Below are 27,781 nucleotides of genomic sequence, written 5' to 3'. Positions count from 1 at the left end.
GATTTCTTTAGCATTGAAGTTGCAACCTAAAGAAAAATTAGCAAAAAACCCCAAAAACAAGAAATTGGATGCATGACTTTGGTTTTGTTTGGGTTCCAAATAAATGCTTATTATTCAACAATATATATATATACGTTCAAGTTTTTATTCATATATTTTATTTGTGGGCCCTATTGCCCTTGCCTACCTTACATAATTTTTTAAATTTTATCTAAACTTAAGCCTTAATGTCACATTTAACATAGAGATTCCTAAACGTTGACGATTTTGTACAATTGAAAATATTCTTAGCCCGTGACGGTGTTTTGTGACCATATTAATAAAAACGGATCGTTAATTTTTTTTTGGTATAAACCTATAGGTAAGTATTAAAATTTAATCACTAATAAAAAACAAAACGTACCCTTAAATATCTTAATAATTATACCTTAAGCATTCCTTATAATATCTACCTAATTAATTTAATTCTAGAAATTAAATACCTACTTCGGATAAAATTCAATTGGATTAATTATTCTAATAACAGTCAATAAACAATTTCGTAATGTGACCTATTGTAAGTCACATAACAAATATAAACATGCAGATTTTAGTTTATATACAGGCTGAATTTTAAATACTTATTCCTATCTAATACATAGAAGACGCACGTGCTTATATACAAGATGTCCGCCCGTATGTAAAACATCAAACGTTTTGTATCAAAAAAACATGTAATGTTTTATCATTTGCCAGACCTGTTACATCTCAGTTAAAAGCGGAATTATGTATGAGTACTAGTAAATTATTGAAAAATGATTTTATACGCACATGGAGAAGACACAATGTATTGAAATACTTCAATTTCAAAGGTCTAAGTCATTCATCACGGAAATAAAAAGGAATGAGAGCAAAAAATGACCTCTACAAGCTGTAGTTCACTTCCATAGTCGTTTTCTCACAAAAACATTTCTTCAGCAAATCTTTGAAGCGGTATTTTGTGATTTAATAAAGGCCTTCGACCGTGTCGATAACGAAACAATTACCTACGAGAATTCAGTCAATTTAGGGTAAACGTGATAGTTGTTGGCCCGCAGTTTTTATAATATTTCTAATTAGTGCTGTGTAAATAAACCTTTAACGGTCTTTTTTGATTTGCATAGTGTGATCATCCATTCCTTTAAGGAAATGCAAAGCTTCCGGATATATCATCGTTTAGTTGTCGTTTAACAGCTGTTAGAGAGAGAACGTGTTTTGCTAAAGTGAATTTGTCTCCATTTTTCTTGAAACAGGTAAGTTAGAGCTAATTTTTATTTATAGTTTTTCTTGTCAATATCATCTTTTTCGGTTAACATTCACTTGTAAATCATTTAGTGGGATTTTAAATTAATTTTTTTGAGCAAAAAGGATTAAAAACATGCTTTTTTTACTAAAAATTAAGGGGGCCAATTACTGTATTCGTAAAATGTATAGAATAGATAGTAGAATAATAACTGTAATTTTGCTCTATTATAAAAAAACTTGGTTTAATAGATTTTGCATTGCAAATGGTGTTTATTTTATAATATCAGTACCATATTTTCAATATTTTGTTTGGATTGAGTTATTGTCCACGGCCGATAATTGTGTAAATAGCATTTTGATGAGTTTACACAATTTTTCTTAACTAAGCCACATTTTTGGCATAATTTGTTAAAAATAGCAACAATAATAACTATTTTAATAATAATAATAATATACATAATTAAAACCTTTTATTTATTTTTTTTATAGTTGTTATTGTCATTTTTTTTATTCTAGAATGCCTAAGACTGCAAATCAAGAATCAAATACTAAAAGGTATTCGATCGTTTAAATAAAGCTCTTCAGGAAGTAAATAATGGAATGCCCAAATGAGAGGCTTGTAGAAAGTACAACACTCCCAGAGCTACTTTGCAATTTAGGCTGTCAGATAAGTTTTCCAAATCTTCCCACGGCCCATCTCCTATTCTAACAACCAATGAGGAGCTCATTTTTTAACTGGATTAAAGAGTGCCAAAAAAAAATCCCGCGTAGAAAAGAGGATATCCATATTTCAGTGAAACAATTTCTCGATGAATCACCTCGAGAAAATCCATTCAAAGGTAACCTGCCAGGAGATGGATGGTATAAAGCTTTTATGAAAAGACACCCGGAGTTGACGATCCGAAAAACTGAGTATCTGCTGCATCATCCAACGTTAGCGAGAGTGATATAAGATCTTGGTTTGATGGTATTTAAGTGAAAAAGGATACAGCGAAGTGCTTCAGGATCCCGAGCGACTGTTTAATGCCGATGAGACGAATTTTCAACTATGCCCCCAAAATTAAAAAAGTAATCACGCCCAGGGGCACCAAAAACGTATTTACTCTTTACTTTTAGTGCTGCGGGAAGTTATACTCCGCCATTAATCATAGATCCAGGTAAAAGACTTCGTAAAGAAATTGGTGATTCTGTTCCTGATGGATTTACATTCGCAACTAGTGATACAGGCTGGATGAAAACAGAAATCTCCTACGAATATGTAGCCAATAGTTTCTATAAGCATTTAAAAAAAGTAGGCATTAATTTTCCGGTAATACTCTTCGTCGACGGTCATAAAACACATATTAAACGAAAATTAAGCCAGTTGTGTAGTAACCTGGAAATTATTCTCATATCCCTCTACCCCAATGCAACCCGCATTCTCCAGCGAGCGGATGTATCAACGTTTAAACCTTTAAAGGATGGCTGGAGAAAGGGGGTCTTAGAATGGCGTAGAACTAATCCAACTGAAGAATTGACAAAAAAAGAGTTTGCAGGATTATTGAGCGTTGTCATTTCAAATTCAGTTCGTCCGGAAATTATAATCAATGGTTTTAAAGCATGCGGGTTGTTTCCATGGAAACCAAACTCGATTGACTTTAGTAAATGTTTGGGGAAAAACAATACAACATCCAGTGCTCCAACAAACAATGACGAAAAAAACTATAAACTTTAGAAGATTTAAAGAAATTATTGGCCAAACAAAAATTGATCTACTCACAAAAAATACTGATGGAATTTTTGATACGAATGATGATAATATTTTATATAATCTATGGAATGAATATCAAAACGTAAAAAAAATATAACAAACTGAAGCTAGTGCATTAAATTACGTAGCCAAAAATGTACAAACAGAAACAAATCAAGTACTAGCATCCGAGGAGGCTCAACAAGAAATAGAAAAAGAAAGTGCTACACAAACTATTCCAAAAGAAGATAAAGCAAGTGAAATAGCAAGTTATGATCCTATTCGACTGGAAAATACTGAAAATGACATGTCTAAAATAGATATCCAGACTTTGCCTATTATTATAGAACAAGATGGTGTTTGGCATGAAGTTATAGTTTATCCTGAAGAAAATTTAATGGATTATCCTAAAAGATGGGAATCTTAATAATCCTAAAGAAACTGAGTTTGATTTTGAAGACCTTTTATTAGATGAAATCACCGTGGACAATTTCAAAGAAATTAATAAGGCAGATATACCTTTAGATATTCCTAATGATTTAACTATGGATGATCCTAAAGAAAACATTATACAATTTCCAGACAAAACCGCTCTAGATAAATATTTATACTACCCTAATACGCCCCAAAGGAAAGGGAAAAAACTTCCGAAAAGGTATCTTTTATTTTGTCGTCGTCATCATGGAAAAAGTTTCATGATGATAAAGAACTAAAGAAACAGATCGGGCTTAGTGAAAAGGAAAATAGAAAGAAGGAAAAAGAATTAAAAAAAGCTGCTAAAGAAAAGGAAGCGCTTAAAAACAAAAACAGAAGAGGGCAAAGTGAACAGAAATGCTTAAAAAATATAAAGGTTGAAAATACCATTTTTAGTACTCAACAACCACCACGAGAAGAGCTTTTCATAAATAAATTAACCCTTAGACTAGAGAAACCTTTACAAAAATCACAACTGCAGCGTGTCACGAGAAAACTACAATTTGGAGACATTTCTGAAAAAAGTGATGACCATTCTAACGATCAAGAAAATATTCATGAAGCAGGTGATTTAAAAGAAGTCGAAAATGAGCTCAAATTTATCAAAAATATTCTAAATGAAGGGATTTGCTTTTCACGCACGTGTAACTTAACGTTTTCAAAAGCTGGTGTAATCATTGCAGTAGGACCTATCTCGTTTACCCTACTTCGTTAAAGGCCTTTGAAAGTATCTTATTTCTTGCGACCCTGATTGCTATTCGTATTATTTGGTAAGTGTGCATGTGCCTCATTAAACCCCAATAATAACTCCCTTAAATTTCAATTCTGGAATAACCTCCTCAAACCCCAAGTATTATATATGATACCTGAGGATTTAATTTTTTTTTCGGTGCGCTGAAGCAATTAGCCGCCAGTTCTCGATGGTATCATAAGTGATACATAGCCAATAATGCGCACACATTTTTATTTTGCCGACGCACGCTGTAGTGGTGAGGTTAGGTTACTGTATTGTTTACATTTGCAAGTGCACGTTGCATCATTATGCCTTTTGACCAAAATAAGAGTAAGTAATATTGTTCTTGCTTTTTTATTGTTATATATTGACGGCAGGTAGCACATAGAACATGTTTAATAAAAAATTCTCTCTTAGTAATCTAATCGTGCCGCAAATGGTAGACTTAGTAAAGGTATCACCAGTGGGTATCTAAGACTTCTGTGTTAAATATAAAATCATATTTTGGATTTTTTTAATTATTTGCCTTGTTGAACATCATTATTTCGTAACTCGTCTATGAAATAATTTTTAGGGGCCTTAACCAGCTTCGAGCTAGAAGAATTAGTTAGGACTTAATCTGGACCTAGACCAATCAGATATCGGCGATTTATCGTCGGAGAGTGGAGATGAAGTAGATATGGACTTGGATTTGGTTAATATTAACATTGATCATCAGGATGGATTAGAAAGTATAGAGGATATGGAGATGGCAGAAAAAATGAGTGATTCTTCGGATGACGAGCCTCTTGCCCATGAAAAAACTTGGTCCCGTGTCCGGGAATTTGAACCATTCCAGTTTAACTTTAAAAACGAGAACATTTCCACTCAATTAAATCAACCAAGTATGTACCTAAGAAAATACATTTCTGATACTTTCTTTGAACAAATGGCACTTTTCACAAATATGCGTGCGGTTATTGAGACAGGCCCTTTGTTCCCTTGAAACTTCTGAATATGGATTGCGAAAATTCTTTGGAGCTTCCATGTTGATTGGAATTTATGGTCTACCGAGAATAAGGATGTACAAGAGTACCCATTGTTTCAGACACAATTTCAAGAAATCGTTACTTTATATTGCCATCACGGGTAAAACTTGTAGAAGATCAGAGGGTTACCAATAAAGAAAAAATAATAGATAGATTCTGGAAAGTAAGGCCTTTATTGGACGTAGTGCAAAGAGGATGCCGTTTAAATGAACGAACGAAAACAGTGTCAATAGATGAACAAATGATTTCTTTTCATGGCCAAGTAAAAATGCGACAATTTATTAGGGGTAAGCCAAATCCAGTGGGATTAAAAAATTTCGTCATGACAACACCGAAGGGAATTCCGTTGGACTTTTATCTCTATGACGGAAAAGGACCATCTGTCGAATCATCGCTATTTAAAACACCAGAAAAACTAGACGTAGGTGGCAGAATGGTGCTGAAGCTGACCGAAACTTTGCCGATAGGAGTATCAGTGTATACTGACCGTTATTTTACTTCAATATCTTTGATTGATGTTCTTTTGTCAAGACAAATAACTTTGGCTGGTACAATAATGGCTTCTAAAATTCCCAAAAACGCAATTCCGCAAACTGATAATCAGTTAAAAAAATTGGGTCGTGGATCACATGACTCACTCAAGAGAGGAGATGGAAAAATTATTCTGACTAAATGGTTTGATTCGAAACCAGTGCATTTTGTTTCCTTGTGCTCTGGTGTTGAACCCCTGGGTGGTTGTAAAAGGTGGTCAAAGACCGAAAATAAATACATTAGAATTAATCAACCCGCAATAATAGTTGCCGATTACAATGAGAATATGGGAGGCGTCGATTTATTAGATAGGGTCATTGGAAAGTATGCAATGCGTGGACGTACCAAAAAGTGGACGTACAATTTATCATTTTTTGGATTATGCCGTAGCTGCGTCTTGGCTGGAATACCGACAAAATGCTATTGCAGAAGGCTTGCGGAGAAAAGAAACCTTAGATTACCTTGACTTCAAATTATTAATTGCCAAAACTCTCGTTTACACTGATATTCCTCAAGCAGATTGCGAGCAAAGTGATTCTGATGAAGAGCAGGTAACGCCCCGAAAACAAAGGAAAATTCAGCCTATTCCAAATAGAAGAGAGAGGAAGCAGGGAAACACTCATCTACCAGTATTTACCAAACACGACCAGAAATCCAGATCAAAATGTCGATATCCGAAATGTGGTAAATTTGCTAAGTGTGCTTCATGTGACGTATATCTTTGCTGCTCCGTTGAGCGAAACTGTTTTGCTCTTTTTCACCAATAAAGTTTTTTATTGAAACTTTTTTTGTATTTATTTAAACCCAAGGTATCAAATATGATACCTTACTTTTTACTTGTTGTTTTTTGGGCCCAACACTTTACAAAAAAGTACGTGTTTTAAAAAGATATGTTTTAATTTCACCTTGGGTCTGAGGAGGATAAGGAAGTCATTATAGACATCTAGAAAATGTTAACTTAAACTTCTTTAATCAAGGTTAACCTTGATTAAAGAAGAAAAAGAAAGCAAACTAAGAAACATTGTTGGATCACGTGTATGGAGCTAAAAGGAGACTATACTTATTATATTACCATTACTAGGTAACTCACACATAATATCGAACTATAACTTGAACTGTAACGTGATTATATACAACATCGATAATTGACGCCACCATAACATAACCCGAAAATATATTTTTTAATATAAATGAGTTTTTTTAGAAAAATTTGTTATTTCTATAGAACATAAAGCAAAGGTAAAAAAATAGTTGTATCAGAAGTACTGTTAAAATAAAGACGCTATATTGAATTACTCAATGGTTGTCCTAAGTCCAGATATTTGCAAAAAAAACTAACGATATACCGAGCCGGGGCCCATTTTGACATTCCACCATAGGATTCGGCACCTGTCTTTATTCTTTGATTGATTTAATTAAATTTCAACAAGTATTGTCAAAGGAAGACATAGTGTGAAATTCCTTAATTCAACTTTTCAAGACTTTTTTTTTGAGAGATTTGTAGTAAAAATTCCTTTATGTGACATGACTTAAACCTGGTGATTCTACACAATATGCTGTGAACACATTTTTCTTATTAGAAAGAAGTACAAATATAGAGTTGAATAGTCTGTATGTATCTTTCCTAGAAAATGAGTCAAATGGTATTTGCTAAACTGTCTTGTGTGATCATTACCACAAAGTTAAGAGTGATATTTAGTGATCAGAAAAAACTACATGGTTATCACAATGATATCTAATATATAAGTCCTAATTTACAGGATGAAACACGTAGTAAATTCTTTTGAAATTTCGTAAACACAAACTTGTAATGTGTGTTGATATTATTAAAATGTATAGGATGGTTTTGGTTAGTACGTCAGATTTAAAAAATTGTATGGAGTTTAGATTCTAATCATAAAATTCAAGAATAGACACTCAATACAGTGACTTTGGTATCAATGGAACTTCTGCATTACATCTATGCGGATGAATTTTCAAAGTGCAATTGTTTAAAGTCTAAAAATTGATCTAATTCTAAGGTCAGAATGTATGAATTCTTTGCAAGTGGAAATTTGTCAGATATGAAATCAATACATTTTGGTGAAGAATATAGTCATAAAACTTTGGTAATTTGAAATTTAGTATCTCTACTACTTTCTAATTCCAGTAAGGTTACAATATTATCATATACAGTGAAGATCTTTGATTCTTTGGGCTTCTTAGGACCATGTTTAATCTTGGCAAAAATCTTAGTTTAACAGTTATGGCATATCAATGAAATTAGATGCTTGTGAGAATGATTTCTGTCTTAAAAGACTAAGATCTAAGTAACATAGAGTTGCATGGTTGGTTAGAATTTGATTAGAACAGTAAAAAGGGTTAGCATTAATTGAATAACTTCAATATGTATAGATTGGTTAATGACCGATGGTAGATTAGATTATATATGTGGAAAATTATGGTGGGAATTTAAGTTTTTTCTAGAATTAATTTTTTTATTAAAAATTTCTTTAATTGTCTGGAAATTCTAAGAAATTGCTCTAAGCGTTGAAATAAATAAGAAATTATTCCAGGAACTTGAAACACCTAAAAAACTAGTTCAATTGCCTGGAGAAAATTGGAAACGTAAGGCCCAACTGCCTGGAATAAGTGAAGAATTTTTCTAAGAAGTTAAACTGCATTGAAACCCATTTCAAGTGGCTGGAAATTTTAAAAAATGACTAAGTGTCCGAAATTAATAGAAATTATTCCAGGAACTTGAAACACGTGAAAAATTAATTCAATTGCCTGGAAAAAACTGGAAAAGTGACCCCAACTGCCTGGAATAAGTGAAGAATTTTTCCAAGAAGTTAAACTGCATTGACACCCACTTCAATTGCCTGAAAAAATCACTCCAAGTGTCTGAAATAAATAAAAAATTATTCCAGGAACTTGAAGCACGTGAAAAGCTAATTCAATTGCCTGGAAAAAACTAGAAAAGTAGGGCCCAACTGTCTGGAAAAACCTGAAAAAGTAGGTCCCAACTGCCTGGAATAAATGAACAATTTTTCTAGGAGGTTATACTGCATTGAAAACCACTTTAATACCCTGGAAATTTTTAAAAATGACTCCAAGGGTTCGAAATAAATAATAAATTATTCCAGGAACTTGAAACACGTGAAAAACTAGTTCAATTGCCCGGAAAAAACTGGAAAAGTGACCCCAACTGCCTGGAATAAGTGAAGAATTTTTCTAAGAATTTAAAGTGTATTAAAGCCCTTTTTCTGATGCATCTATTATTGCCTATATTTATTTAAGAAAAATTTCCTTAAATAATGAATGACAGTTTTACTATGATGTTCAAAGGTTAAGGTTTCTCTTGTTTGGAACTTTGTGGAGCCCTATTATTGGCAAACTTATTAAAAAAAGGTTCATAAATAAATAGTTCATAGATAAATTTTGTGAAAATTAAATAAATAGAATTAAATGATAAAATTAGTATTGAAAATAATAAAGTAAATCCATAAACAAACAATTATGTTACATTTACAACTGTACATCTAAGAGCATGTTTTTTGTGTCAATTGTGAAATTTTACATAAAGTGGAGAAGGCAAGTTTTGAACTATTCGTTCATGTTTTATTGGTATTTGTGTTTTTCTATTTTTTTTAATGAAATTACAGGATGGCTTTATAACAAGTAGAATTATATTTATTACTTTAGTATAGTGCCAAAGGAATTATTATTTTTTAAATATCTGTAACAGTGGAAAATTTGTTAGAAAATAGGAAGCTCTTTTACTATATGTGAAATCGGCCGAGAATTTTGTTGATCTTTGATCTCATGATATTTTACCACCTGAAAATATTTTAGAATGTTCCAAATTATGGCACGGTCCTGCATTTTTCTTAAATAAGAAAATTGACTGGTCAAACTCTAAAATAGTATCTTTAAAGGGATCATCAGGATGAAAATTAATAGAAATTAAAGCAATTTTAAGAAATAAAATAGAATAATGAATAAACAGAATTAATAAAAAAATGAGAGCAATTTTCAATTTCCCAAAGTAAAGAAGGAATCACCGATATACAAAATTAAACGTTTGTGGATATTCGCAGTAATATTTTAGCCGTCGTAGGGTCGCTGCTTTATTGAAGGATTTGACTCGACAGATACTTTTACTATAATAGAAATGTTTGATCGCTGATTGCCCCCTGTGCCACTAACTTAAACACTACTTTTGATACACCTTGATAGAAAACATACCATTTTATCCTCGCTAAACATTAATAATCAATAGGCAATTAAATCGATAACAAAAAGGAGGACCAAACAAGCCATATGACACAAACATCATACTTCATCTTGAAAATATAAAAAATGTGGCGTCAATAAATGCGGCAACTACCATATCCGGTTCTCGGTTTGTGGGGCGCGCATCACACCCACCCCACCCCCCAATCGTCTGTAGTTCATCGAGCCGCACAACCGCCACTGGTTCTGTTCGGTGTCGTAGAACTCGATCGTTTTCAAATAGGCGGTACCGTCGAAACCGCCCACGGCGTACAGTTGCCCGTTGACTACCGCCAAACCGACCCCGCTCCTTCGCGATGTCATCGCTACGATGGGGCTCCAGGTGTTCGTGTGCGGATTGTAGCGTTCTGCGCTGCTCAGTTCCATGCAGTCGTCCCTACCGCCCACCGCGTAGATCAGGTTATTGAATACGGCGCAGCCCAAGTGTTTTCGCCTCGTCGACATCGGACTGACCAATGTCCATTTGTTGTGTCGCGGATCGTACCTAATTGATAAAAATTAATCAGTACAGTACATTACAGCCGAGAATGAAATACAACCGTTCAAATGAAAGAATAAGAATATTAACGTATGAATTCAATTGCTTCTGAGACGTAACATAGTTCGTTTCTCACCTATTTATACTTACAGTGCTTTAACAACTTATAATCGACTAATTTTTCAATTTGAATAATTTGCTTTAAAAATAATTAACAAAACTTTGGTCTTGCAGGGACAATTGGTCAATAAGTTATTTTTCTTATGTGGAATTTCTTTCAATTTGTTCTTTGGTTAATTTTTATATTACTACATGTTTATCAAAGCATTTTTAATTGTTAAAGGATAAGATAAGATATAAGACATGTAAGGATAAGAGATAAAAGTAGCTTTAGCTAATCTTCGCCTTTTTGGACAAGTGTAATGTGCATTTGATACCAAATAAAGATATGTTTATTTTTAAAAAAGTATTTTTTTCACCAGAAATGGAGAAGTTTAGTGTTTCAGAGAGAATGTTTGGAAGCATGTAAGAAATGTCTCTGTAAGTTGGGGTATTTGATTTTATTTGGAAAATATCTCTAGTGTAATTAAATATTTGCCTCATTTTCCTTCCGAAAAAAGATCGAGAAAGGACGATCAATTATCAAGAAATGAATATAAATCTGTTTTGTATCAACTATTGTTTCTTTAATCAAAACAAATGTTCTAATCAGGAAATTCAAAATCCAATTACTGTTGCAGAACCCAAGCGGAAAACTCCGTAGGGTTTTGCAACGAAGGGTTATTTTCAATTTATTTTCCAAGTATGTAACGGCACTCCATAAAAGAAAATACACAAAAACTCTTCCCTGTAATGTGAATTGTGTAATTTTATGCAATTTTAAATCGACTAAAGAAAAATAACATCTATAGAAATTGAATTTTGGAGTACATAAACAGATTTCTAGAAATGATTATTTTGAATAAAGGTGGTCCGATAATATAAGAACAGAAGTGGAGTATGTGGAATTTTTACGTCATCCAGAGGAATTTATCATTAAATTATGGTGTAATTGTTATCCGGTTAATTGCTTTACAATTACTTTGGTCTCCTTATTAGTCCTGTAGTATCAAAATAATTTTAAATAAATTCACTGGATAACGTATTGCAGGGAAATGCAGCGGATCAATGCGAATTTCTGATTGGTTTAAAAGCTCACTCCATTGACCAAACATTAGGTGGAAATAGTAAATTTGTTGAATTTAAATTTTTCCATTTATTTGAGGCATTTCAAGGTAGTTTGAAGCAGTTACTGCCTGATGTAAAGCAGTCGAAATTCATAGATTTTATACCCCAAAGCAGTTAAGTAATTAATATGATACTTCAACTGCCTGGACTAATCGAATATGGTCAGTTACAGTTTGATTATATTTTCTTGCAACTAGTTTAGACAATATTTTGAATATTCCAAGTAATTGAGACATTCAATATTAATGAGCGGCTTAAATAAACGATGAATTTTCCTGATTATAAGATTTTGAAAATCATCTTACGCTATTTATATAGTTTACAAAATTGTTAATTTTTTATTGTAAAATTAGACTGAAACTCATAAGTTTTAATGCTAAGCTCTACGTAAGCTATTAAGACAGAAAAATTATATTAACGAAACTGAAAGCCGCAAACAAACAAATAAAAGAATTTATTAGCAAAAATGCTTTCTGAGACATTGCATATCCTAAAAAAAATACCGATTAAAATCATAAAAACTGTGTCTAACTTCATTAAAAGTGGTAAACCAAGAAAGTTTCTTAAAAAATTCCAAATAATACTAAGAAACTATAAAAAATACTAATAGAAAATAAAAAATACTAATCGTATACAGGAATAAAAAATAAGGCTTACACAAAGATGCCAAAAAATCTGACTGGGATAAAAATTCACCAATCAACTCCTTAGAATAAAACCCCAATAAAAATAGAAGACCGCAGGAAGCTATTTTAGAAATCTTTATACAAATACAGGTTAAAGGTATATAATATCCTCTTCAGACCCCCGGTACACATTTGTGTACAAAATATTTAACTCCATTTTTTGACTTTACCGTTTACGCAAATTAAATTTCAATCGATAAATCCCTATTAGTAACAGTCTGTTTACGCCCCGCAAGTGCCACTTGTTCTCTAGCAGGCAACCTGTGCGAAAGTGAAAGTGTCATGGCGTCTACCAGCACAGCTGATTCTGAAAAGGCCAAACCGGTTCGCGGTAAGTACCAAATTTTACTTAAAAACAAATTATGTAGGGTAGAAATCTAGTAAATTAGTATCTAGGAAGACTAAAATATAGGAAAAATTCCTTAAAAATTATAAATTAATTTTTGTTTGTAAATCACGCCACGACAAATTTGTTTGTACACACCAAAAGTGCCTATCACAAATGTGGCCATTGGGTCTAAAAGAAGTTTTTTTTTAGGTCGGAACGTTTATCACAGCGACGAACAATTAGCGGAGATTTTGGATCAGAGCGATTTTTTTTGCCACTGACGAAGAAAGCGACTTTGAAGCTACTAATGCCCATTACGATAGTGACTCCAGCAGTGACTTTTCAAGAAATGGGGAATCATCTATCAGGGAATCACCAGTGATCCCAACAATTAATTTGGATGCCCATAACAATGCAACAAGTTCAGAAGAAGAAGATTCAATTCCCCTTAGTAGAGCTTTTCCAAACTTAATTTGTCCCGTTCAGAAAGACAATGAAAGTGATATCAGCAGCTCCTTCGGTAATAACTCAATACTAGCCACCAAAAAAAAAAAACCATCCCCAAAAAAGAGATCTGTTGGTAACTTAAATCAATCGCGTAAGCGGCAAAAAACTCAAAAAGTACCGGCCCAAAAATGGCATGACGTAGAAGAGGGCTGCCATTTAGAGACTGATTTTGCGCAATTCATTCCTCCTTTACCTGATGTTCAGGAAAGGAAAAACTATTATCCAATTGATTATTTCCATCAGTACTTCGATGAAGCTTTTTTTAAAAGTCTAACGGAAAATACAAATATTCATTTTCAACAAACTTGTAATACTTTGCTTAACGCAAGCGAGACCGAAATACGTGCGTACGTCGGAATTACATTATTAATGGGAGTTTTGGGTTACCCTCGAATACGCATGTACTGGTCAAAATCATTTAAAATTCCACTGAGCGCTGATACAATGGGCAGGAATAGATTTTTTAAAATAAGAAATTATCTTCATGCTGTTAATAACTTGGAAGTTTCAGATGAAGAACAAAAACGTGATAAACTATGGAAAGTGCGTCCAATAATAACTTCTTTTCATAATGCGGTTTTGCGGCTACCGAGAGAGGAGAATGTGAGCATTGATGAACAAATTATACCATTTTCGGGTAAAGTAGCTGTTCGACAGTACGTTCCTCGAAAACCCAACCCCACTGGTCTAAAAAACTATGTTTTAGCTTCAAAAAACGGAACTATTTTAGATTTTGAAATTTACCAAGGAAAAACAACTAATTTTCCAGAAGACGTCGAGAAGGAAAATTTAGGTGCAGGGGGTAGAGCCGTATTGCGTTTAAGTGAAACTTGCTCACCTGGAACAAACATTTATTTCGACCGCTATTTTACAAGCGTTACTTTATTAGATAAACTAAGGGAAAAGGGAATTTCTGGTACAGGAACTACAATGTCCAACAGATTTCCAAAAGTTGGTTTTCCCACTGACTATGAACTAAAAAAGAGATGATAAAAAGGTAGCTCTAGTTAGGTGGATGAACAATAAGGCAATAACAATGGCCTCTTTAGCACACAGCATTAATCCAATACATCAATGTCGAAGATATTCGAGGCCTGATCAACAGTATTTGAATGTTCCCCAACCAGATGTAGTAAGGCGCTACAATGAATTTATGGTAACGCCGAAAGGGGTTAATTTACTGAATTGACTAATTGCAGCTTATAGATGTTATCATAAAACTAAAAAATGGCCAATAAGAGTGTTTCAACATTTCATGGATTGTGCAGTAGTCAACTCATGGAATCAGTATAGGAGTGACTGTGAAATATTAAAAGTCAAAAAGACTGACATTCTAGATTTAATCGGATTTAAAATGGGCATAGCAGAAGCACTGAATATCAACTGCCGAATCTGAATCTGATGATGAGTCTTTTGAACCTATATCGCGAAAAAAATTACCGGGTCGGCCTGGAAGGGTGCCTCTACCTCCTCCAGAAGTGGCAAAATCAAAAGCCCGGCATCTACCAAAAGCCATGGATATTAAAGAGGCTCAGAGGTGCAGAAATCCCGACTGTACGAGACGTACGCGAGTCAAGTGCATTTCGTGTAATATTTTTTTATGCGTTATTAAAGACCGTGATTATTTTATTGAGTTTCATAATTAAAACAAGATTCCTCTTTTATGTTCTTTAGCGATATATGTTATGTTTTTTTTCATATTAAATAAATGCACTTTTAAAATTAAAAAATGTTTTTTATTTTTTATTTTAACTTTAGTTAGATACTAAATTTTAACTGTTGAAAAATATTTTGTACACAAATGTGTACATTGGTATTCGCGAGTTTAAAGGATATATGGACCCAAGATACACATTTGTGTACAAATTATTTTAGCGCCCCCTTTGGCGGGGCAAGTACGATTGTGATAATTATTAGCTTAAAATGGTGCCCTAGTTAACTCCAAGTGAACCAAATAAAAATTGCACACACTATTGTCGCCTGGGTCTGAAGAGGTTATGAGAGTTCACCTATAGAACGTTCTTCCTTGATGATTACCTAAATTAAGGATTATTGAAGAAAATAGATGATATGTCTCTATTACCTAATTTATGAATAATGTTAATGTTAATGTTTTAAATGTTTAATGCTCCTGCACACATAAATAAATAGAAAGTATGAATTAATAAATAAAAAATAGCTAATTTAGTTTTACCTATTCACATTATGCTTAATTGACTTAGAGTTGATAACGTAATACCTTTTTTTTCAAATTAAAAATTAATACCTGCTCCTGCTAGAAATATAGTTAATATTCGCCCATAAAGTAAGATTGGTTTTACTACCTTGAAATACCCAGAAATCAATTTAACTTCTCGATTTATTTAAGACATTTGCTGTTACTGCAAGCGGTTAAATTTTTAAATATTCCAGGCAGTTGAGGAATCTAATAATGCCTTAAAAAAATAATAATTTCCACTACTACATAAAGTTACAACGTCTAACGATTGTAGAGTGTTTGAATCGCCTATTTTATTGCCTTTTGATTCGTGAATTATTTGAAATGTTGATAATACCTTTCAACGGTATTCAGAGGCGACTGTCCATCGGATCCTCCAATGGCATAAAGGTAACCGCCTAAAACGGCGACGGCTACCCCCAAGCGTCGCGTGGTCATCGAAGTCACTTTTGACCATTTATTTTCTTTCGGATCGTACCTGTAAATAGCGTCACTAAGAAACCAATCTTCAAATAATGCAGTTTCTCACCGTTCAACGTGATTTAAGCACTGAACTCCATCTTGTCCTCCAACTGCATAAAGAAGGTTATCTAATACGGCCACTCCGACGCTGGTTCGGCAGGATGTGGTCGGTGCGACGTCGCAAGACCATTGATCAGTTTGAGGGTCATACCTAGGGAATTACGTTAAAGATAAGACTGAAACAACACGGTGTTTTATTACCTCTCGATGCTATTCAGATAGCTTTGTCCGTCGTGCCCTCCTACCGCGTATAAGAGGTCGTTTAGTACCGCGACTCCTACTCCGCATCTCCTTTTGCTCATCGGAGCGACCATTTTCCACTCCATCGTTTGCGGATCAAATTTTTCTACGGAGGCGATCGCGTCGCCGCTACACCATCCTCCAACAGCAAATAATACCTCACCTGTATGAAATACGGTAAACGTAAACTTAAATAAATAAGGCATAACCAGATTGTTAAGGCAGAACTACACAAGAGGTAGTAAAAAACCATATAAAATTGTCTCTTTTACCTTTAAGTGTTGTGGTTATTTGTGAAAAAAGTAGATTTATTTTCAAACTTTTTGTATGAATTTTTATTATCTTAACTAATAAAGTATTGGTGTAATGTAGAGAATAAATAATTTTTGTTTTTTATGTATATAAAGTAATTTACTTTATATGATGTTTGACACTCATTTAGTGGATGTGTCACACTACGTAACTATACTAGATATGTCTATACTAGACTTTAATCATAGTCAAGATTAAGTTCCTCAGGTTCAATATTTCAATGTTAATACAAAGTTTCTTTAAATAATTATATTTTTAATATTAATGGGTATTTTTGCTTTATATGCTATCTTAAGAATTTCTGATATTTAATTTAATAAATACTAGTTCCTCGTTAAAGTCTTTATAACTATAACTTACTTAAGCAGCATAATCGCTTCTGGAATAAACGGCTCTTTTAACTAACCGATATTTTTAATTTACTTTGTCAAGTGAAATATTTTTAAAATCAAAAAATTAAAGTTTCTGGATTTTCTTTTTTTTTATAAGTTGCTTGAAAATTAGCTGACTAAAGAATCTATTGGTTGTGCTAATAGTTTGTTAGTAAAATAAGAACTCAGTATTAAAATTGTAAAGCACTCACAAAATGCTCAATCAATGTGAACTAATTGCCTAATATTCTACCTAATTTCTTTGTTTGACTTCTGTTTGTCTTGATATTAAAATAGATTTTTCTCGTTCTACCTTGAACACTTAACATAAACTGAGATGACAATAAATTACCTCTTCTAGTAGGTTTCCTTGGTCTAGTCCGTGGTCCTTGCATGAGCGGCCTCTCCTGCGGAAGCAACAAATAATTCTTCGCCTCGTCCACTAAGTCCCTACAAGACTCATCAGATCTAACCAGCAGGTCTGACCCAACGGTGCCAACAAGAAATTTCGGACTCAACAGCGGTAATCTGACATGCTGCAGTACCGAGGCCAAATGTTGTCTCCTCTCGGTCACGTTATACTTAACCCAGGCCATCACCGCGTTAAAAACCTGCTCCTCGGTCCTAACGTTTAACTCGTCGCTCGCTATAATGTCGACCAATTGACTGGCCGGTAGGAGCATAAACTCCTCGGATTCCATCACTTCTTGGAAGTTATGCTGGGTGAATTTGTCCGCGATCCGTAGCAATTCCCTGCAAGAGTGAGTGTCGGCGAATGCCCGGATACCGAGACAGTTTGACGGATCCAATTGTCGTTTGAGGAATTCGCAACAAATGTCTTGGATTTCGGTCAGTTGTAGTAAACAAGCGGCCGGTAAGAGCATTTGCACGTTCGATTCCTCTACTGTTATGTGCGAGGTGTAACAAAAGTCTGAAATAAAAAAAAAAACGGTTCATAATGTGGGATAGTAAAGGAACTAAAATAATGAACCTGATTGGCTAAATGTGCCAATCAGGTTCATTAGTTCTGTGCCCCACTGCTCTTCAATCTATTTGTGAATGATATTGTTAATGTGATCAATCATAGTTCTGTAAGTATGTTTGCTGATGACCTGAAGCTCTACATGCAGGTTAAGCAGGTAAATGATATAGCCAAACTTCAGGAAGACCTTGATGCCTTGTGTGAGTGGTCAGTGATGAACGGATTGAGGCTCAATATTTCCAAGTGTTGCTACATAACATTTCATAGAGGTTCGAAGAGATTCAATTCTATATAATACAGCGTCGTTGATAAGTCCTTGCAGTATGTGAATGTAGTCAAGGATTTGGGCGTGTGGTTCGATCAGCATCTAAGATTTGTTCAACACATCTCTAAAATAACTTTAAAGGGACTAAGAGTATTGGGTACTGTAAACAGGTATAGTTCACTTCTCTCTCTGCAAGCCTATAGTCTCCTTTATGTCTTACTGGTTAGATCTAATCTTGAATTTTCTCAGTAGTGTGGTCTCCTCTATATCAGAATTCAATAGATATGAGTGAGTGCAAGATGGATTTTACGGTGTGCTGCATTTAGAATGGGCATTAGCTTTGACGAGTACCATCGTGAGGACATGAGAGTAATCTGGATACATTGGCCAAAAGGCCTCGTGTGAACGTTGATCTTTGTTTTGTCTTTAAGCTAGTTAATGGCATGATTAATGCTCCTGACCTTCTTTCTAAAGTGGGTCTCAATAGAACTCTACGCAATTTTGACCTTTATCATGTTCCTAAGCACAGAACCGAATATGGCCGTCATTCTCCTATCGATAGATCTCTGAGTGTCTTAAACGCTCATAACATTGATTTATGTAGTAGTTCACTGTCCGTTTTTAAGAATAACCTGAGCAAACTATGACTGTAATGGTGTCAACTCAGTTCTTAGATATATACATATATATATATTTATTTACATTGTATCAACTCTTTAATAATAAATAAATAAATAACTTCTACCGTACCATAAATTGTAAAATAGCAGGTCAAATTCAGGGCTTTTCAAACTATGAACCATTTTTTTTTGAGTGTACAGATTCATTATTCCTTTTGCCTACTGATCTACTTGAATGTGCGGTTATTTTTCAATTTACCTGATGCGGCACTAGAGGTGTCAGTCAAAGTCAAAATATGCTTTATTATCTAAAGAATACAAAATTCCTATAGATAAAGCTTTTACATATTTTAATATGTAGTACACAAAATAAAACTTATAAATGTAAGAGAGAGAATAAAGTTACAATACTGGTTGAATTGGCTATAATTAGAAACCCTTCTAATGGAAATAGGAAGATGATTAAACAGTTCCTTCCTAAAGTAAATAATAGAATTATGATAACTCATGGAAGATCGAGGTATGAGAAGGTTTATTTTAAACGTAAAGCGAGTAACAATAGAGTATAACAGATTCAAGTATAAATATTGATGGTAAGGTTAACATTTTAATATGCTTTACAAGATTCTCTATATCCAATATTGCAGAGGTATCTTAGGGCGTGCTTTTGCGAAATAAAGATAGTTCGAAACATGTAACTTAAGCAACATCCTCAGAAGCAGATACCATATCTCAAGTGGAAGTCAATTAAGGTAAACTAAGCACTTTTTGTTATATAATGCCTATCTCAATCTAAAAATTAGAGGGCAATGGGAATTTACAGCATCAACTTGTGAGCCTAACGTTGATTATATGGATTCAGGAATTTGGCTTTTATTTGTATATAGTATAGAGTATATAGAATGTTTCTGTGTATGGTGCCTCTTCAAGCAAGCAGCTTGTGACAACAATATTGTGGCATGAAAGCAGCAAATAAATACCACGGTTAACAGAGATATTGTTGAAATCAAGAAATGGTGTGATTCTAACACAGACTCTCTGGAACACATGGATACAAATATCTCATTGAATACACATAAGAGCCCAGTCAGGAAAGGAGAAGATTTGGGATTGGTGTATCTAAGCATTTCAGGAAAATTAGTTTGTGCAAAGCAAACCCAAGCAGAATTAAAAGTAGCTCAAAGTATTGGAATTCTTAGTACAGGATGACCTGTAAGGAATTTTTTTATAAGGTCTAACTAGTGGAATTCTATGAAGGTCTTTATTAAAAAACCTATTGAATTCCTTCAGTCAAAATATTGGAACTTTTAGTACAGGAGTGCCTGTTAGTAATTTTCATAAAACATCTAACTGATTGAATGTTCTAAAGGTTTCTATTAAAAAAAACATTTCAATTTCCTTAAATTTTCCAAAAAAAGTACAAATATTGGGTTTCTTAGTCCAGGAGTGTCTGTAAGCTGTTTTTTACAGCTCTTTTACAACCTACAAGTCATGGAATTTTATGAAGGTTTTTATCAAAAAAACAATTAAATTCTTTACAGAAAAAAATCAAAATATTGGCATTTTTAGTACAGGAGTGTATGTATGGAATTATCTTACAATTTCTAACTGATTGAATTTTCTAAAGGTTTTTATTGAAAAACATTTAAATTCCTTACAGGAAAAGTAAAAATATTGGAATTCTTGGTCCAGGAGTGCCTGTAAGGAATTTTTTTATAATTTCAAACTGATGGAATTCCATGAAGGTTATTATTGAAAAAAAATTGAATTCCTTTAGTCAAAATATTGGAATTTTTAGTACAGGAGTGCCTATAAGGAATTTTCTTACAATATCCAAGTGAATGAATTTTCTTAAGGTTTCTATTGGAAAAATATTTGAATGTCTTACCAAAAAAAGGTAAAATATTGAAATTCTTGGTACAGGAGTGCGTGTAAGGAATTTTTTTACAATATCTAACCGATTGAATTTTCTTAAGGTTTCTATTGAAAAAACATTTGATTTTTTTACAGAAGCGGCTTGTGACAATAATATTGTGGCATGACACAAATGCTACAGTAAATCTAAATGCCACAGTTAACAGAGATATTGTTGAAATCAAGAAATGGTGTGATTCTAACACACTTTATTTGTTTATCTATGATCCAAGAAATTATTTTATATCAATTACATAAAAGTACAAAATAAGCACCTAAGTAACTTAATACTTGTGTATGCTATATATAAATGTATTCTACATATAACACCAATCTACTCTAAAAGACACTCGATACTACTAATAATAATAATAAAAAAGGACAAGATATAAAGAGTTTAATATAAGGTGGAAAAGGCAAATAATTCAGAAATTACTAATGTTTTGAATAATAAAATGACCGCAATAATGGCCTAAAAGTATTAAAATGCTCATCTTGACCTTTTGAACACTTTCTGATTTTTTTATACAGGAATTCAGTTATAAAATGTTGCTCCTAAAAAATCTATAAAATGAAGAATAATTTCCTTATGATTCTGTGGCAAAAAAAATGTACAAAAGAACATACTTTTTGTATATACAGATGATTTATATCGGTAATATTGAAGTTGTATAGTAGTAAATCAGTTGAGTAAAGTCTATTTGTTGTATAAATTACTTTAAGAATGTAATTTTGGACAATTTTTAACGGTTGAAAATTAGACTTGTAAGTACCACCCCATACTATTAAGTGATAAGAGAGGAGACACTCCACTAAAGATTTCAAAAACTAATGTTATGAATTTTAAATTATGTGAACAACTTGGGACGAAAATAAATTCTTAAATTAATTTATTAACATAAACTTAAATTTGTGTAGAAAAATATCAGCAAATGGTTATGCTCTTAAAGTGGTGAGAAATGTTTATTTTCCTTTAATTGAGTCCCATTTAAAGTATGTGTTGTGTTTCTGGGTTGTATGCATACATTACTTATGTAATAATGTTTTTGTCTTGCAAAAGAAAGCGATACAACGTCTGTGTAATGTGAGTATTAGAAAGTCTTGCAGACTCATAAAATCCTACCTTTCTGGTTCTGATTTACAGTGGTAGCCAAAAAAATTAGAGTGCCTCGTTTTATTTGAATATTTCTAATATTATATTGTGCTACATAGAGAAAAAAACAATAACGATTTCATATTTGTAAAACATATGCCATCAGTGATAAAAAAAATAGATACACGTTATTCTTTGCCAGTTTAATTTGTAATTATAAATAAATAATTTATTTCTTACACGTTTTATGGTGGACAAAAAAATAGGAGTATTTTTGAAAAATGGCCATAAAAAATTATAATTACTCTTATTTTTTTTTGGCCACAACTGTAAATTGGAATCTATTTGTCTGGTTTATAAGAAATTGCTTATGCCAATAATTTATTAATCAAAGAAACATTTTTATTTGATGGTAAATCTCTTTAAACATCTTCCAGTAAATTTAAAAGCTATAGATAGCTGGGCAATTTTAAAGAACTCTTGGTTATAAAGGGCTATTCTGAAATAACTGGATTTTAGTCAAGATCTTTGGTTTCTTGTTTTGCATCACGTCACTTTACCTAATTTGTTTGTGTAACTCACTTTATTTAATTTCAATTTTACATTGCATTCTACAAATAACGTGTTTGTTTGTGTATATATATTTTCTCTATTTACATCTTTGTCCACAAATTTATATACTGATAAATTCAACAACAAAAAAAATCTCAAACTAACTTTTGACGTCACACAAATCGATAATGGGCTCTCATCTCCGTTATGGGTTGCCATTTTGGGGTTTGTGCTCCAAGGCACTGCTTAAAATAATTTTTACTATTCAGAAAAAAACATCTGTGTGGTGTTGGTCTGAGAGTCTTTTGTAAACCTCTTTTTGAAGCCGAAAGAATTTTTTCACTCTTTATATTGGAAACTGCCTCACTCATACATAAGTCCACCATCCTGCGCCAATCATAATACTCGTCAAGTAAACAACTTAATCTCTTCCAATCCCCACCTTCTCACTTATAAGAAACTCTCTTACATTTATTAGTCGTAAAATATTTAATCATGTCATGTTCCTTTTTGCTATTAGGACTGTTAAAAAGTTTAGGAGGGATAATCTTACTTACAGCATTTGAAGAGTATTTTAACGACTCATTTTATTATTTAAACTGAATGGAACTAGTGCAACACTTCACAAATGAAAAGCATGGTTTGCTGACAATAATCTATGTTTGAATCTAAACAAAACAGAGGTGGTTAGTTTCTCTTTAAGGGAAAGACATCAGCGAATAGACGCGATCAAATTTCTGGGTGTTTATCTAAATAATAAATTATCATGGAAGAGCCATATAATAGATCTGGCAATAACACTCTCGTCGTTTCTTTTTTTGTTGCGCAGAATTGTTCAAGTTGCAAAAATCTGCACTCAGAATTCTAGAAAACAAAAAACCAACAGATAGTTGTAGACCTTTATTCAAAAATTTCAAAATCATAACAATGCCTGGCCTATACATCCACCAATGTCTGATGTTTGCTAGAACACACTCTTTTAGATTTAGCACAGTAAATAGTAGGCACCTATATGACATAACCAGACAATGGGGGAAATCTCTTACTTCCACAACACCGGCTTAGTCTGACCCATAAGGGCTATATGACTAATGCCATAAAACTTTTTAATGCAACACCCGAAACCACAAAACAACTACACTTAAATAGATTTAAGCAAGTAACGAAAAACCTGATCTTGGAGATCTGTCCATACTCATTGGACGAATTCTACAATAGTCTTTAACCTAGTCTATCAAAATTTATCGAATATTATACTTTCATACCTATATAAAATTTTAGATGCCTTTTGATTGTGAACAAAATGTAAGTTTTTTGTTTGCACTGTATTATTGGCGTTTGACAGTCTATACTTTTTGACGATGCTAAGCTGTTGAATGTATATGAGCAAATAAAGAAGTATTATTATTATATGCTCCTATGTACAATCAAAATCGATTCTGTATCCTGTTTTTATCCTGTGTCCTGTATAACCAAATAACGACTATATAGTATTATAAATTCTAGGATTAGAAAGCTTTTAGTACAAGCTGGTAAACTTAAATATATTTTGACTTTGACTACCTAGAGAAATACGTACCAATTAACAAATCCATAGCCATCTCATCGATATCCCTAATAGTAACTTCGGTCTGCCTGGACTCGGCCAATTCCCCAGTGAACATGGCTCTAAAATAAGGGCTACAAGCGCTCAGAATAACCCTGTGGGCGAACAGTTTACGTCCGCCTACATTTAGTACCACGTCGCACAACTCGCGATGTCTTCGCAGTAGATTCAGTTCGGTCAGGGTGTTTTTCGGATGTTTATCCGAAGTGTGTGACAGTCGGGCGGGCGAGGGGGGTCGATCCCCTCCGGTACTCTCGCCCATTCGGCAAGGGCCCCTCGACTGCGAGGAAAACTGGAGGCGTAAGGGCGGAGACGCCCAGCCCCACACCGAATCTATCTGTTGGAAATACAGTAATTGTTTATGTATTTTAAACGTTTTTGGGAATATGGAATTACTGCTATAACTTTAATTATAAAACTTTATTTTTTACTAATTAACCTTGATTTCTGCAAAGCTTTTGATCAAATTGACCACTTTGTACTTCTTTATAAGCTAACATTTTTTGGTTTTTCTAAGGATTTAGTTGCTTTAATAAAATCTTGGAAGGCTGTCAGAGTTTACTGTTATGCGGATGATATAAAATTGTTCACAAAAATAGATACTGAAGACGATTGCAAATTCCTTCAGGTAAATCTTAATAAAGTAAAGAATTGGTGCAATGTCAATAGAGTATATTTAAATGTTAATAAATGCTCTATTCTCTAATTTTCTAGAAAACTGTTGCCAATCAATTTTGACTATAGAGCAAATAATGTTGTGTTAGCCAGAGTGGATGAGGCGATTGATCTGGGAATTACTTATGATGCTAAATTAAGTTTCGCCAAGCATATAGCAAAAATAGTTTCTGACTCTGCCAAATTGTTGGGTTTTATTTATCGAAACTGTTGGCATTTTGAAAATATTAATTTATTTATTTATTTATTTATTTATTATTTATTTGGAGGGATCAGTACACCCTGACTCCCTGCCACATTTATTTACAGTAATTCTATAAAAAGAAAAATTATGTACGAACAAAAAAAAAATATATATATATTATTACACTGTATCTATCTTAAATTAACGCCTAGGTGTTCATAACACACCTGTGTGCGCTGTTGTTTCAAAAAAAAAGTTGGTTCTATTTTCCGAATTATAATAAACTTGCTTAACTAACCTTAAAACTATTGTGATAAATCCTGCTCTCGATTTTATATTTTTTGTCCTAGTTTTAAATGAAATATTTTTGTCCTTTTGGTCCTAAACACCTACGTCTCTCAACAATTGCATAACACTTGTTATTACATATTATATACAGGTATAAAAACTAACTATCCTACATTAGAAAAACAGTGGCAAAATCTTGGTAATGGTTATGAACATACTTATTGCATTCCTTGCTAAATTTTGATTTATTTTTTAATTTTTTTAATGTGCAAGGCAGAAGATTATAGGTTTTTGGTGCTAAGTATACAAAGAATTTTAAATTTATATTTTTTAAACTGCCAGGAATGTATAAATCACCTCTAGCCCTTGATCTTGTATTATGGATATGATTTATATGGTTTCTTATGTGAGTTTTAAAATGAATATATGTACATATTGTTGTAATGTATAATGTCCTAATATTAGTTGCTTGTTCTGTAAAAAGTTGATTTGTAGGGAAAAGCCTTGATTTGTTAAAAATAGTCTTCAAGATATATTTATGGACAATAGTTAATTTATATAAAGCATTGTTATATAATCCTCCCCATACTAAAATACCATATCCTAAAATTGACTCAGTGAGTGATTTATAAATTATAATAAGTTCCTTAATATTTAGAAACGTTCTAAGTATATAAAATTTATAAATCAATTTTTTTAGTTTATTTGCCAGATAATCTGCATGTACATGCCATTTTAGATTCTGATCCACACATATCCCGAGATACTTAGTATGAGCTGTTTCCTTGATCTGATTATATCTATCTAATACTTTAAAACTACTCTTACATGTGCTCAAAAATAGAATACAGATCTCTAATTTGGCACCCAATTTACAGCTACTTGATAAATGATATTGAGTGCATTCAGTGCAAGTTTATGAAGTATCTCTGGTTTAGAGAGGAAGGTGTCTTTATATAACCTTTTTCATAACAAGATTGACTGTCTCACCCTTTTGGCTGGATTAACCTTTCAAGTACCAAGAATAAACTCTAGGCATTTTAGATTATTTTATGTAAATCCCGCTGGGACTAATATTTTGTTTAAATCCCCTATTAATATAATGCATCAGAATTATATTAATAATAATTTACATGAACGTTTCGATATTTTTGTTGACAGTTTAAGGTCCATTATAGAAAGTATAAAGTAAATAGGTGATGCAGAGTCTTCCTAGTATGTATATAGACAATATATATAGCATTCTGATTTCTCATTTTTATACATATTTTGGTAATTTTTTTTTTATTCCTGCCTGTAATTGGGTAACAAACCTGTTGGAAATAAATGCCTCTTATGCCCTCTAAATGTGTTAGATCTAACTGGGCTAATATCATGAGGTCTTGTCGATACAGTTTCAGATCATCAGCAAAGAAAATCAGATTTGAAAAAGGATTCAAGATAATATATTATGTAGGTTTCAGACGTCTTATGCCTAATGAGTACCTACATGTTCGATACATTTGAAATCACTTTCTATTTTATTCTGGTAATTTGTCCTAATTGTTTTAATGTATTCCAGGGATATTTCTTTATTGAGGAATCATTGCCCAATGCCCTGGTTAGTATCCTAAGCAAGCAAAGTCTTCTATCATGTCAAAGAGTATAAAAAAAAGAGTCACAAATACACCCAGGATTATAGTTATGCCATTGTTAAAGCGAGACCTAGTATTAAAGCATTAAAGTGAACATAATCAGAAGTAGACACAGGCAGTTTGAACTGTTTGTGCCCAATTTGCTTTTGAGTTATAAGATTATTGAGTTCATTAAAAAACCACTAGTAAAAGAAGTGATATGAGCATAAGTCACATAATATAAATTATAAGTTAACACCAGTGATGTATGAGGTATCCCAGTTAAGAAATATTTATAGATTAGAGAGGTGATATATATAGCAATGTATTGGTTAATCTTGCCTTTGTGGTTTTCAAACTTACTTGTTTTTCTACTATAATAAATATTTAGAAAACCTTTTAGGGTATCCTTGATTTGACTGGAGTGCCCATAAACCTGATTATCATATATATAATGCAGGTTATTTGGTTGTTTACTTAAGAGTCCACACTACTAAACATATACAAACTACTTGCACTTATTACAAAGACCAGAAGCACCTTAAAAAAAAGAACAGTTAACAGTTATTCAGATACCTGGAGAACATATGAGTACACAACAGACCCATCAGTTAAACAGCTAATAGTTGATCGATAGTGTACATATTAGTGCTATATGAGACATATGTATAATTGCTCTAATAAAGGGATCATAATTTTTCTTAATAACAATAAGATGGGATGAACTTATTATATTGTTCTGTTGCCTTACCCACCTTTAAATCGTTGAGAAACTCGGGAGCGAAAATGGTGGCTAATTTTAAAAACTACTCCCTAAATCAAAAAAATTATCGCTTTTGCTTAGGATTAATTAAATATGTTGAGAAATATACACTTTTTTGCTTATTACTATATTTTTTTATTTATTTTGATTTTTTTTGCCCTAACTGTCAGTCAGATGTCATTCGAGAGGAGTTGAGACGTTGACAGATACTGACACGGGAAAATACACCGGTGTTGCCAGAAGTGTTAAATGTCATTCAGGAGAGAATGGACGCGCTTTAAGACCACAGTTGCCGGTGCACTGT

General features: G+C 32.9%; 1 protein-coding gene across 4 annotated transcripts; it reads right to left on the bottom strand.

Moving 5' to 3' along the window:
* Positions 1-131: 131 nt before the first annotated feature.
* LOC126745633 (kelch-like protein diablo) lies at positions 132-27,657 on the bottom strand. 4 transcript variants are annotated; one of them, XR_007663622.1, is made up of 8 exons: positions 27,470-27,657; positions 23,928-24,291; positions 17,275-17,853; positions 16,201-16,402; positions 16,007-16,150; positions 15,815-15,955; positions 8,745-10,517; positions 132-8,711 (listed from the first exon to the last, which is right to left on the bottom strand). XR_007663622.1 is itself a non-coding variant. In XM_050453565.1 (8 exons), exons 3-8 carry the CDS (start codon positions 24,214-24,216, stop codon positions 10,124-10,126), a joined length of 1,749 nt encoding a protein of 582 aa, XP_050309522.1. In that variant the 5' UTR covers positions 24,217-24,291; positions 27,078-27,254; positions 27,470-27,657; the 3' UTR covers positions 132-10,123. The 4 variants fall into 4 exon arrangements, 3 of the variants coding, with proteins under 3 accessions (XP_050309522.1, XP_050309521.1, XP_050309523.1); XM_050453565.1 differs by adding an exon at positions 27,078-27,254 and having other exon boundaries at positions 132-10,517; XM_050453564.1 differs by having other exon boundaries at positions 132-10,517.
* Between the last annotated feature and the right edge of the window lie 124 nt (positions 27,658-27,781).

The sequence above is a fragment of the Anthonomus grandis genome, chromosome 16, assembly GCF_022605725.1.
Source record: "Anthonomus grandis grandis chromosome 16, icAntGran1.3, whole genome shotgun sequence".
In the NCBI taxonomy this organism is placed as follows: Eukaryota; Metazoa; Arthropoda; class Insecta; order Coleoptera; family Curculionidae; genus Anthonomus; species Anthonomus grandis.
Note: the sequence above shows the minus strand (reverse complement) of the source record. Positions and strands in the feature narration are given on the sequence as shown.

Bases quoted from the DNA above. Each gene is read 5' to 3' on its own strand.
- LOC126745633 (XM_050453565.1), bottom strand. From the start codon at position 24,216: ATGGGCGAGAGTACCGGAGGGGATCGACCCCCCTCGCCCGCCCGACTG. The intron at 16,151-16,200 runs GTAATAAAACAC...GTAATTCCCTAG, and splicing joins TATCTGAATAGCATCGAGAG to GTATGACCCTCAAACTGATC. The intron at 10,518-15,814 runs GTATTATCAACA...TTTATCAATTAG, and splicing joins CCTCTGAATACCGTTGAAAG to GTACGATCCGCGACACAACA.